The sequence below is a fragment of the Miniopterus schreibersii genome (assembly GCF_964146895.1).
Source record: "Miniopterus schreibersii genome assembly, chromosome: 19".
Lineage (NCBI taxonomy): Eukaryota > Metazoa > Chordata > Mammalia > Chiroptera > Miniopteridae > Miniopterus > Miniopterus schreibersii.
In genome coordinates this window covers 33,074,581-33,089,059 of record NC_138119.1, presented here as the reverse complement: position 1 = coordinate 33,089,059, position 14,479 = coordinate 33,074,581, and the positions used below count along the sequence as shown (strand labels likewise).

The 14,479-nt window shown below is 39.5% G+C and overlaps 1 protein-coding gene across 1 annotated transcript in view; it reads right to left on the bottom strand.

Annotated features, from left to right (window-relative positions):
* The window catches only part of CD84 (CD84 molecule), a 29,172-nt gene extending 25,689 nt beyond the window's left edge, over nucleotides 1-3,483 (bottom strand). The window contains exon 1 of the mRNA XM_081120966.1: nucleotides 3,369-3,483. Coding sequence (XP_080977092.1) covers nucleotides 3,369-3,414 — 46 coding nt within the window. The 5' untranslated portion in view covers nucleotides 3,415-3,483. The remainder of the gene's footprint in view (nucleotides 1-3,368) is intronic.
* Nucleotides 3,484-14,479: the final 10,996 nt, after the last annotated feature.

The window sequence follows — 14,479 nt, the reverse complement described above, 5'->3', positions numbered from 1 at the left end:
TCTCATCATTGATGTTTCTATCTCTCTCTCACCCTTCTTCTCTCTGAAATCAATAAAGATATATTTTTTAAAAAAAATGCTTATTTGAAGGATCCTAAAAGAAGGAGGAAGGTTAGGTAGCTGCTGGAATGACTATGCTTTACATTCAACAGGACATCAAGACCTTGTTTATATTTAATCCTTACTTGTTTTTAAGAGGCAAATTCAAGTCAACCCAAACCATATCGATGTGAATGGTACTTGAACCATGTCTAGATACGGTCATTTCCTTGGATATTCTGCCTTGCTGGCCTCCCTAAACTTTGGCTATTGGCAAAGGCCTGCCCACCAACTCTACCCTCCTCTGCAGGTGGGTGTAGAAACAGGCCCAGTCTCTCCATGAATAATCCTGTCTTGCTGGACATAAAACACCACTCTTCACTGACAAATCCCAAAATGTGATAACAATTAGTAGTAGTGTTTTATTCCACTTCAGCATCAAAGTGGGTGAAGGCAGTATTGCTAAGTGGTTAAGTCTAAAGACACTGGAAGTCAAGCCCTACTTCCTCCACTTTTTGGCTAAATGACCTCCAGAATTCTGTGTCTCAGGTATAAACTTGAAATATTAATAGTACTCATCTCATAGGGTATTGTGAGGATTAAATAAAATGATCAATGTAGACTACTTAGGGCAATGCCAGACACGTAGTAATTGCTCCTTAAGTAGTTATTACTATTAATGATGAGAGATAGGAGAAGGGAGCAAGAGTAGGGGTTTAAGAAACGGGAAAAAGAAAGGCACACAGAAAAGGAAGAACTAAAATTGCATGAAAAACAAACAAACAAACAAACAAAATCCCATGTAGAGAGTAATGGACATGGAGCAAAAGTGGTAGACTCTCCTGTCTCCCACCCCAGAGGGAGGGTGGCTAGCGGGATACTTGGAGGGACAATCAGAGTCACAGGGTTCACAAGTCATGATGAGAAAGTTGAGATCAGAACATAAGCCTGTGAGTCTTGGCTCTTGGAGAAAAAATTTCCAACATGGAAGGGTCATGAGTTTACACACTCAGATTTATTTCAGTAATTTCAAGAGAAATATGGGGATTTCTAACTTCCTTTTTCCACTGTATCTCAGCTGCTTCAGCTGATCTGAATTTTAGGGAAGTGCAGGAAATCAGTTGATCATATCCAAGGGCCACCTCTGCCAGCAACAGCAGCAGGAAGGATTTAGGGTGTAGTTTTGCAAGCAGGAAATGTTTATGTTGTAAGGGTTTTTTCAGTTGTGTTTTCTTTTTTTTAATTTTTAAATTTAATTTTTAATTAAAAAAATTTTTTTAATCATTTTGTGGACCCTGAGTTCTAGCTATTTGCCAAATTAAGTCAGCCAATATTCCCATAACATTTACTTAATAACAGTCCCTGGACATAGTCAGATTATATTACCCCTCTTATAAATAAACAGAAGTACTATTTTTGATGTGTTCCTCTTTAGCAAATAAATAAAAATAATTTCATGGAATAATTTTTAAGCAGCAAACAGATCCATTCAGCAAAGGCAAATGGTAAGTGAAAGTACTTCTGGTGCCAATACTCTAAAACAAACCCGTGCCCTTGATTTTTATGGGTCTTTGAGAAAATGAATATCTTACATATCTTACCCCCGGTTTCCCCAGAATCCCAACAGCCCACACCTGAGCTCAGACTCTCACCACCTTTTCTCCTGCTGGTGTTGCTTGGGTCATCCCACACAGAGATGTCTTGCCCAGGATCTCTGTGCAAGAAAGCCTTGGCTCTTTCTAATACCATGTGAAAGCAAGTATGAAAAACAATGGCAGGTTTGTTGTTGTTTTTCTGTTAAGCACTTACTATATTCAGGTCCTATGGCAAATGTTGTACATGAATTATTTTGATTCTCAAAATCCCATTATAGTATCACCTGCTGGAATAAAAATGTTTTCCCCATTCTGAAGTCAAAACAAGTTGAGCTTGTCACAAAGCTAATGGATGAATGATTCACTACTAGCTGATTTGCCAACTTCAGGTGTTAGCCCTTTGAAGAGCTTCAAGGATTTAAAAAAGTAATAAGTGAGGTCAGAAAGAGTGTGGAACAGAAGGAGCTATCGCCTTGGAATTAGAAGAACCAATGTCTATTTCCAGCTTTACTAATTTTAGGTTGTGAAACTTCAGGTGAATTACTTTAATCTGAACCTTAGTTTATGTTTTTTTGCATAATAATATCTACATTTCTTATTTCAATGGTTTTAGTATTGATTACAGGAGAATTGTAGAATGCCTTACAAATTAAGTGATATCAAATGGCACCCTTCTCTGGAAGATTACGGACATCCCTAGATTTCCATTTAGGTTTTATCCAACTCTTTCCCCATCTACTTGCATTTTATACCTACCATGTAAGGGTGAGTAGCATAGGCTCCAAAAACTTGGCCTGCCTAGATGTTGCAGTCCCCGCAAAGCTCGAATGGAAGGAGTCACAATTTTAAATGATCAAGGGAACCAGAGAGACCATGGTACATTCATCCTACCTTTTCAGAATATTCTAAACCACTAGATTCTCTGTAGTCTAACTCATATAGGGAATTTGATAGTGCATTTTAGAGCTGGTAAGAGATAATATAAATAGATTAAAAATGCCAAACAGTCAATTTTTATATAAACAAGACAATTGTTTGGATTTAATTAAATAATATATGCAATGACAAAATACACCCAGAGCTATGTTTATGTTACATAGTTTTCTTTGTACTAACAACAAACAATATTCATCTGTCTTTTATAATTTACTGTTAAGCATACATAAGAAAAACAAAGTTTTTAGTTCAAGTTCTTAATTTTTTGAAAGTAACATATTTGTAAAATAGGAATAATAACCCCTTCCCATTTATTTTAGAGAGTTTTTGGAAAATAGAAGCAGACTAATAGTTCTGATTTTACAATGATAATTGTGGTCATGCACCACTTCAATCTGATAGAGCAATGAAATAAAATTGGGAAAGGTATATCTCTTTCAAAAACTACATAACGTATTACAATACCAAAAAGAAATAGCTTTTAAGTTAGTCAAGATTTTGGATTATTTATTCTTTTACTGAGCTTTTTGGCCAGGTCTTCCAAGTGCTGGCTCTTCTGAGCAGAAGGGTTTGTCTCAGCTTTTTGGAGACTGGACACAGACAAAAGTTAGAAATTCAAACTCTAAAGCTGAAAAAGAGGTTTGAATCTTAAGCTTTTCCTCAATCAGTTGGTCTCCTTTTGAGACCCAGGGTACTTGTGTTAAAACCTATCAAAAGGGCGTTTCAGTGTCTTCCTTCAGGGAAATATCTAAAACTTAATAGAAAACTAGGAGGGGATCAGCAAGGGTCAGAACTCACAGGTTTGCAGGCAAAGGAGCAAGATCCATAAATATTGCTGAGCCATCTTCTTTCAGAGTCTAAGCTATCGTGCCAGCAATGGCACTCTTCTAACAGGCATTCAGCTGCTGCACTCGAATGTCCTTGCTTTTTATAGCTGTGTTTAAAGAAAGGAAGTATGAGATAAGAGACTTCGGAAACACTGGTACATATATTATGACGCTGTTTTTTCCTATTTTATAACCTGAAGTGCCTAGCACTAATTAATTACTTATTTAACAAATATTTATTGAACGCCTACTATGTGTCAGGCACTGTTCTGGGAACTGGCAATATAAAGAATGACAAAGCAATTGGTCTCCCCGCTTGTTAGGGAGATGGACAATTGAACAGGCAATTCCAACATAGGGTGATAAGTGTTTTAGTAGAGAAAATAAGGGGAATGGAGAGGGCATCTGACCTGGGCTAGGAGAGTGTGGGGAAGGCTTTCTGAAGGAACTGACAACCAAGCTGGGACAGGTCTGAGGAATAACTTAGTAGGATTACGCCAAACGTGGTGCGGGGTAGAGAATAGGAAGATGTGTTGACATGATAGGAGCTTAATAAATGTTAGCAACTGATATTATAGAATTACAGTTATGTCTTAATATATAACACAATTCTATGTAATTAATAAAACATTATTTTATATATTTTACATAAATTTAATAATTTCCCAAATTATTTTATATAATAATATTCTATATGTTATTATATATTTTTATATTTTATATAATTCTATGTTATGTAAGTTATGTATATAATATATATAATAGAGTTAATATAGTTATATTATGAGTGAGATAGATGAAACACAGGACTATTCTTTAGTAGAGGCCTACCACTCCCTGTTAGAAGATAACACGGGCCTTGTATGTGTGTAGGGTGTCAGGGGTGGTAATAGGTATAAATATTTGGGTCCCAAAGCCAAGCAATTTTAACTGGAATCCAGCTGTTTTGGAGGAGTTCTGGGGAAGCTGAGGACTCAGCTCCTGAGACCTGGGGGGAATAAGATTAGGTACACCCTTTACCACTGAGAGGAGTCCTCAGCCAGATAGCTCATTTCTAGGCAACCTGAACCTCTGGGGTCATATACTGTACAATCCCGCTCATCATTCTCCAAATATATAATTGTTCAGTATAGCATAGTCGAGAGCCTTTATGTAGGTATAGTGAACAGGCAGCTACTTGGGACCAAAGAAGAATTGAAAATAAAAATGGAATTACCCATATTAATTACTTCATTTCACAAGATTAAACCATATTACTTTCACATTCTTAGCAAGCACGTCTTCCTAAAATATGTAATTACTACATGTGAAAAACACACACATTTACCATGTATTAGTTTCACAGAGAAGGAAGAAAGAAGAAAGACTATGAAGGTGCCAGGAGCTGCTGAAAACTTAACTTTGTCTTCTCTTTCTTCCTCTTTTCTCTGTAGGAATAATGTTCCTTCTTCTCTTGCTATTTGAAACTCTTTCTTGGTCTCATGTCTAAGTCTTTAGAAATCTTAGGTTGGTATCTTACTCAAGGATTTCTCTCCTGTTGAGCCTAGATCAGTGTCTTGTCTCTGTCTTTTGGGCTTATATGTACTGCTCATCAAGAAGGTACTAGGTTTTGAGACTTCTTTTGATATAATGTAGAAGGATGTGAAAGTTCTCCTGTGGTAACAATAAGAAAACAGAAAATAAAAGTCATACTTACCTATGGAATATGCAATGAATGGCATATGCGAAAAATCCCTTGAACTAAATTCCAGAGAGAAATGTGTCCTTTGTAGATGAGCAGGGAGCCAAATAGCTCCAGACCTGGGGCAGGATCCTGTTCTGGGGTGCACACCAATGGAAGAGAGAGGCTGCCATAAACAGAGACCTTGAGAAGGACAGAGTTGGTGAAACTTAGGTAATAGCATGGGCAGGCAAGACGGGCTGGGATCTAGAAGTTTCTGAAGCAAAAAGACAAACTGCTTGCCCAACAATTCTCATTCTTTCCAGAATTTTGCTGAGAAAGTGGCACTAGGAAGAAACTAGACAGCAGAAACAAATTGTATGGTACCACATATTTCATTATAGTTGAATTCTAGAGTTTTAATATAAAAGTAAACAAAAAATATTGAAACTACAGCCTAACCTCTTTCCACCTTAACTATTGATAAGATCTAAGGGGCAGTGGTGATGAAGGAGGTTGGGGGTTTGACTGATTACAGGTGAACTCAATCTAATTAAAGCTATGATCGTATCTCAGCTCAATTTAATTCTAAGAGAAACGTTAATGATTAGCTGTCACTCAAACTGCTAGGCAGAGGGAAGGGATTAAATTCTCAGGGAAATAAATAAAGCAAAGCAAAACAAAAAAAAAATATTATATGTGAATATATACTATTCTTTATTTTAGAATCAAATCTGTCTAATTATAGCTGCTCCAGCTTTCTTTTGGTTTCCATTTGAGTGAAATATCTTTTTCCATCCCTTCACTTTTAGTCTGTGTGTGCCCTTACATCAAATTACATGACAGAGGGGTCAATCCAACAACAGGATATAACATCTGCAATTATTTATGCACTCAAATATATAAAGCAAATATTAGCAGACCTAAAGGGAGAAATAGCCAGTAATACAATAATAGGGAACTTTAATACCCCCCCCCCCATCAATAGATATAGATCATGCAGACAGAAAATCAATAAGGAAACATCAGCCTTAAATGAGATGAACTTAACAGGTATATACAGCACATTCTATTCAAAAGCAATACAGTACATATTCTTAAGCACACATGGGACATTTTACAGGATAGATCATATGTGAGGCCACAAAACAAGTCTTAATAAATTTAAAAAGACTTAAATCATACCAAGCACCTTTTCCAACCACAATGGTATGAAAAACTAGAAATGACACAAAGAAAACTGGAAAATTCACAAATATGTGGAGATTAAACAACATGCTACTGAACAGTCAACAGGCCAAAGAATATCCCCAAACAGAAATTTAAAAATACCTTGAGATAAATGAATATGGAAATATAACATACCAAATTTGTGGGATGCAGCAAAGGCAGTTCTAAAAGGGGAGTTCATCGTGATAAACTTACCTCAGAAATAAGAAAAGTCGACAGAGCAGGAAGATGGCGGCCCCGCTCCCAGCCACGGACTCGATTTCCTCCTAAAATCCTACGTAACCAGCTGGGAGAAAACAGAGGAACCAGAGTGGACGGAGTGCGAGTGGGGAGCACTGAAGAAACACCATAGAGTCCGGTAAGGGGGGGGGGGCGTAGGAAGGGGGATCCCCCTTGAAGCCTGTGCTGGGCTCCGAGCCCCGAGGCCTGGAGGCTGCAAAGCTCCCTCCCCTCGGGAGCACGGACGGCCTCCAAAAGCGGGGACCCCACACCCGGAGCGACGAGGGGAAGGAGTGCCCTGCCCCGCGCACAGGGCAGAGGGGCCCAGGGTAGCGGGGTGCCCACCAGGAGGGGCCGGCGCCTTCCTGGGAAACAAAGCCTCTAATGGCGGCCGGTGCCTTCCTGGGAAACAAAGCCTCTAATGGCAGCTGGCGCCTTCCTGGGAAACAAACCTCCAATGGCGGCCGGCGCCTTCCTGGGAAACAAAGCCTCTAGTGGTGGCTTCGACCAGCATCTAATGCTCAGGGTGCTGACCATAGGGAAGGCTGTCCCAGGGTGTGTGGCACCCGCATACTGAGGGACCAGAGGACTGCACTGAGCAGGAGCACACAGGGACCCTCTGCCCCCCTGTAAGGCATTGGGTTGAGCCCCAGAAAGCATTTGATCTGCGTGGCGAGGGGTAGGGGAGGAGCCCTCCCACTGCCAGAGAGGGCCTGGAGCTAACTGTGGGAGGGAATTTTCCTCCAGGCCCTGAGCTGCTGGTGGGGAGGGGCTGGGATCGGTGACCAGCCCTGAGGGAGCCCTCCCACCCTGAGCTCCCAGTGTGGAGAGGCTGGGATCTGTGACCAGCCCCGAGGGGCACCGTGGTGGCGCGTGGAGCCGCCCCAGCTTTGCTGAGACCAGCGGTGTGGGGAGCTGCATGGAGCTGACTTTGGGTCCCCTCCTGCTGGGTGCTTGGTGCACAGGCCACTGGACCTCGCAGGGCGGACTCTCTGCCTGTGTGTTGCTTTGTGCGTTTGTGAGTCTGCTCACTGAACTGGCTCCCACCTTCCCAGCATGCACTGGGGGACAGACCAGCGGAGGCTGGGACTGGGGTCTGCACAGTGGACGGTCTGAGGGGCGGGCCTGGTGCGACCAGCCAACCAGAGCTGAGCAGGGAGGGGTGGAGCCCGTCGGCCTCTCCAGCAGCGGGGAGCACCACCCCCAACAGGAAAGGGGCGGACCCAGCTCACTGAAGCCCCAGACACCCACAGGGCACAGTCCTGAGGGGGAAGGGAGAGCAGCTCACTGGAGGACATTACAAGAACAAGACTCTCAGGGACTGTTGTTGGGGAACTGGAGGAAATGTGAAAACCCCTGCTGGGGGCTGGGCAGGCAAAGGGCTCACTGGAAGTCTCTTTAATCGAACCCACTGAGCTGAAACAGCCCATACAGAAGAAGCAACAGGCTGAAATCAATCTGAAGCTGCAGTAGGTCAGAGCCTGGGGAACTAGAATCAGAGGACAGGGTAGGGAATTAGGAGCTGGCGGTGGAGCAGAGACTCCTGCAGAGTGAGCGCCTGACAGTGACACCTCTAAGGGAAGTGATACCCTGGGCTACACTAGCCACCCTGCACCCTAAAGACTCTACAGAAGACTCTGGAGCAAGACCAGGCAACTACAAGGTTGCAAAATAGCTGACCAGAGGATGTGGCCCACGGAGAGCCTCAGATCAACCATCTACCTAAGGACACCAGAGCCAAACCTAGACGGCTCCTCACATTGGCTGATACACAAGCACCTCCCAGGAAAACAGAAATCAGCATACAAAACTGTGAACCACAGACCACATAAGCTGTCCAGATGAAACTCACATGGTTGCCTTTTTTTTTCCTTAGGAAAAAGAGATAGAAAAAAATTTTTTCTTTTTAAATTTTATAATTTAAAAAAATTTTAAAATTATTATTTTTAAAGAATTTTGTTTTGCTTTGCTTGTTTTTTGTTTTGTTTTGGATTTTTGCTGTGTTTTATTTTATCTTTTATTCTACTACCAAGATTTTCTTGATATTCTCTGCTTAATTGCTAGGACATTATCATTATAACCAAGAAGTTTACTGCTGTTCTCTATAGTTTCCCCCTGATCTTTTACTGGAGTCTCCCTCTGCCCTGGCTTTATCTCTCTCTCACTCTCTCTCCTCAATCCATAGGCATAAATTTTCTCTTTCTTTATTTCTTCTCTTTTTCTCCCTTCTGTCTTCCTGTCTTTTTGTTTGATTGTTAGTTTCTGTTTGTCTCTTTATTGTATTTTTATTTTTTCATTTTCAACTATTATCTGATTCCTATGCTCTATCCTTAATTTTTTGCTCACCCTTCTTTCAGAAGCTTTTCTCTGCCCCTTTTATCTCCCAGTAGCTTCTCTATTTTTTACATTTTATTTTAGTTTATTATTATATTTTCAATTTTCATTACTATTAGCAATAATATACTTTTCTCTCTCTAGCTTCATTTTTCTTTCCTTTTTTTTTTTTTTTTTGCTTTAGCATTTGTGTTCTCCCTTCACTCTCTCAGTTCTATTTTCACTTGGGTTGTTTTCATTGTGATTGTCAAGATATTTTGTAAGATACCCCTTGTTTCCTGGAAGTTTAATTGTGTATTGTCCAGCCTTGTCAGCACCCATACAACAGCTCGCATGTTGTGGTTTAGGCTGATACACACAGTTAGCAAACCTAAGAGGAGAGTCCTCTGAAGGGCAGGTCAACAACAATCTAGACCCAACCACAATTGAAGAGCCCAAAGAACCCACAAAAAGGACACCCACAAAAGGGGTACACCTAGAGCAAAGAGCTCAGAAGTATAAGGAAGACACACCTCTGGGCTCCACTGGACTCACACTACAAAATCCCACCCCACAAGACTGGGAGACAGCAAATATATCTAATATATAGATACAAACACTAAGAGCCACCAAAATGGGGAGACAAAGAAACAACCCCCAAATTAAAGAAAAGGAAAAATCACCAGAAAAAGACCTTGATGAGATGGAGTTAAGCAAATTATCAGAAATAGAGTTCAGAGTTATGATTATAAAGATGCTCAAGGAAATTAATGAGAAAAACAAGGCACTTGATGGTAAGGTCGAGGAACTTAGTGAAAACATTAAAAAAGATACATATTATAAACAAGAATCACCAGAAATAAACCATACTACATCTGATATCAAGAATACGCTGGAAGGAATTAAAAGCTGGCTTAATGAAGCATAGGATAGAATAAATGACTTAGAAGATAAGATAGAAAACACCACTCAATCAGAGCAGCAAAACAACCCACAAAAAACAAACAAACAAAAGAACACTTAAAAAGCATGAGGACAGTCTAAGGGAGCTTTGGGGCAACATAAAGCGAAACAACATTCATATTATAGGAGTGCTGAGGGGGACGAAAGAGAGCAAGGGATAGAGAATTTGGTGTAGGAAATAATGACAGAAAACTTCCCCACACTGGCAAGGGAGAAAGCCACACAAGTTCAGGAAGCACAGAGGGTTCCAAACAAGAAGGACCCAAAGAGACCCACTCCAAGACACATCATAATTAAAATGGCAAATGTCGAGGACAAAGAGAGAATATTAAGGGCTGCAAGAGAGAGGCAAGCAGTGACCTACAAGGGAACCCCCATAAAGCTGACATCGGATCTCTCAACAGAAACTCTTCAGGCCAGAAGGGAGTGGCATGAAGTCCTCAAAGTAATGAAAAGCAAGAACATGCAACCAAGATTGCTTTATTCAGCAAGGCTAGCATTTAAAATTGAAGGTGAAATAAAGAGCTTCCCAGACAAAAAAAGAAAAAAAAAAAAAGGCTAAAGGAGTTCAGTACCACCAAACCAGCATTGCAAGAAATGCTAAAAGGACTGCTCTAAGAAAAAGAATAGTGAGGAAAAGGTACATCAGCATTAAGGGGGAAAACGGCATTAAATAAGTTGATATCAATAGTAACCTTAAATGTAAATGGAATAAATGGTCCAATCAAAAGATATAGTGTAGCTGAATGGATAAGAAAACAGGACCCAAATATATGCTGTCTACAAGAGACCCAAAGGAGAGCAAAAGATTCATCAGGCTAAAAGTGAAGGGATGGAAAAAATAGTCCATGCAAATGGAAAGGGGAAAAAAGCTGGAGTAGCAATACTTATTTCTGACAAAATAGACTTCAAAATAAAGACCATACCAAGAGACAAAGATGGTCACTACATAATACTAAAGGGATCAATCCAACAGGAGGATATAACTCTTATATATGCACCCAATATAGGAGCACCTAAATATATAAGAAATTTCTTGGTGGACTTTAAGGGGGAGATTGACAGAAGCACAATCATAGTGGGGGACTTTAACACCCTACTGTCAGCATTGGACAGATCATCAAAACAAAAAATCAATAGGGAAACACAGACCTTAAGTGACACACTATAGCTAATGGATTTAATTGACATTTATAGAACATTTCACCCCAAGGCAGCAGAATACACATTTTTCTCAAGTGCACATGGAACATTCTCAAAAATAGACCACATGTTAGGGCACAAGGCAAGCCTCTACAAATTCAAGAAGATTGATATCATATCAAGCATCTTCTCGGATCACAATGCCATGAAACTAGAAATCAACCACTATAAAAAAACACAAAAACATTCTAACACATGGAGGCTAAATAGCATGTTATTAAACAATGAATGGCTTACCAATAAGATCAGGGGGGAAAAACAAACACTTCTTGGAAAAACCCCAAAATGAACAGACAACACCCTAAAATCTATTGGACACAGAAAAGGATTACTGAGGGGGAAGTTCATAGCAGTACAGGCATACCTCAAGAAACAGGAAAAAGCTCTACTAAACCATCTCACACAACAACTAAAAGAATTAGAAAGAGAACAGCAAGAAAAGCCCAGAATGAGCAGATGGAAGAAAATAATAAAGATCAGAGCAGAAATTAATGACCAAAAAAAAAAAGCACCAAAAAAAAAAAAAATTAATGAAACCAAGAGCTTTTTGTTTGAAAAGATAAATAAGACTGATGCACCTTTAGCCAGACTCACTAAGAAAAAAAGAGAGAGGACCCAAATAAATAAAATCAGAAATGAAAGAGGCGATATAACAACCAACCCAACAGAAATACAAAGGATCATAAGAAAATACTATGAGCAAATATATGCCAACAAACTGGACAACCTGGGTGAAATGGACAAATTCTTAGAAGCATACAGTCTTCCAAAGCTGAATCAGGAAAAATCATAAAACCTGAATAGGCTGATAACGACAAATGAAATTGAAGCAATAATAAAAATACTGCCAGGAAACAAAAGTCCTGGATCGGACGGATTTATAGGCAAGTTTTACCAAACATTCAAAGAAGAATTAACACCTATTCTCCTCAAACTATTCCAGAAAATTCAAGAGGAGAGAAAATTCCCAAGCTCCTTTTATGAGGCCAGCATCATCCTAATCTCAAAACCAGATAAAGACACTACAAAGAAAAAATTACAGGCCAATATCCCTGATGAACATAGATACCAAAATCCTCACTAAAATACTAGCAAACCGGATCCAGCAATACATTAAAAAGATCATACACCACAACCAGGTGAGGTTTATTCTGGGGATGCAGAATAAAGGCTAGTATAACATTCGCAAATTAATAAATGTAACACATCACAGAAACAAAATGAAAGACAAAAATCGCATGTCATATCAATAGATGCAGAAAAAGCATTCAACAAAATTCAGCACCCATTTTTGATAAAAACTCTCAGCAAAGTGGGAATAGAGGGGACATACCTCAACATAATAAGGCCATATATGACAATCCTACAGCCAACATCATACTCAATGGTCAAAAACTAAGACCATTTCCTTTATTTATTTATTTATTTATTCATTTATTTATTTATTTATTTTTAAATATATCTTTATTGATTTCAGAGAAAGGAAGGGAGAGGGAGAGAGAGATATAGAAACATCAATGATGAGAGAGTCATTGATTGGCTGCAGCCCGCAACATGGGCATGTGCCCTGACCAGGAATCGAACCCTGATCACTTGGATCCTAGGTTGATGCTCAACCGCTGAGCCAAGCCCAGCCTGGCTAAAACCATTTTCCTTAAAAACAGGAACAAGACAGGGATGTCCACTTTCGCCACTCTTATTCAACATAGTACTGGAAGTCCTTGCCACAGAAATCAGACTGGAAGAAAATATAAAAGGTATCCAAGTTGCAAAGGAAGAAGTAAAACTGTCATTATTTGCAGATGACATGATATTGTACATAGAAAACCCTAAAGACTCTACCAAAGTACTACTAGATTTGATAAATGAATTTGACAAGGTAGCTGGATACAAAATTAACATCTGGAAATTGATGACCAACAATGATGTCTCAGAAAGAGAAACTAAAAAATAAAATACCATTTACCATTGCAAATAAAAAAAAATAATATACCTAGGAATAAACTTTTTAAAATTTATTTAAATATATCTTTATTGATTTCAGAGAGAGGAAGGGAGAGAGCTAGAAACATCAATGATGAGAGAGTCATTGATCGGCTGCAGCCCACAACCCGGGCATGTGCCCTGACCGGGAATCGAACCCTCATTGCCTGGATCCTAGGTTGACGCTTAACCACTGAGCCACACCGGGCTGGGCCCTAGGAATAAACTTAACCAAGGATGTAAAAGACCTGTACTTGGAAAACTATAGGACACTGATAAAAGAAATAGAGGAAGATATAAACAAGTGGAAGAATATACCATGTTCATGGATTGGAAGAATTAATATCATTAAAATGTCCATACTACCGGAAGCAATCTACAGATTCAATGCAATTCCTATTAAAATACCAACAGCATATTTCACAGATCTAGAACCATATTCCAAAAATTTATATGGAACCAAAAAAGACTCTGAATAGCCGCAGCCATCTTGAGAAAGAACAGAGTGGGAGGGATCATTTTACTGGGTATAAAACTATACAACAAATCCATTGTAATCAAAACAGCCTGGTATTGGTACAACAAGAGACATATAGATCAATGGAACAGAACAGAAACCCCAGAAACAGAACCATGCCATTATGATCAATTAATATTTGAAAAAAGGAGGCAAGAGCATACAATGGAGGAAAGACAGTCTCTTCAATAAATGGTGCTGGGAAAATTGGACAGGTACATGCAAAAAATGAAACTAGGCCACCAAATTTCATCATACACAAGAATAAACTCCAAATGGATAAAAGACTTAAATGTAAGTCAAGAAACCATAAAAATCCTGGAAGAAAACAAGTAGTAAAGTCACAGACATCTCATGTAGTGGAATTTTCACCAATACATCTCCTAGGGCAAGAGAAACAAAAGAAAAAATAAATAGGAGCACATCAGACTAAGAAGCTTCTGCACAGCAAAAGAAACCAGTCTTAAAATACAAAAAAAGAACCACTGTCTAGGAGAACATATTTTCCAAGTATATATATGATAAGGGGCTAATTTCCAAAGTGTACAAAGAACTCATAGAACTCAACAAGAGGAAGACAAACAATCCAATTAAAAAATGTGCAAAGGACCTAAATAGACACTTCTCCAAAGAGGACACACAGAGGACCAAGAGACTTATGAAAAAGTGCTCAAGGTCACTAATCAGAGAGAGACACAAATTAAAACCACAATTAAAATCACCTCACACCTGTCAGAATGGCTCCATCAACAAATCAACAAATGACATGTGCTGGCGAGGATGTAGAGAAAGGGGAGCCCTAGTACACTGCTGGTGGGAATGCAGACTGGTGCAGCCACTATGGAAACAGTATGGAGTTTCCTCAAAAAATTAAAATCGGAACTGCCTTTTGATCCAGTGACCCCACTTCTAGGAATATATGCTAAGAATCCCGAAACACTAATCAGAAAGAATCTATGCACTCCTATGTTCATAGCAGCACAATTTACAATAG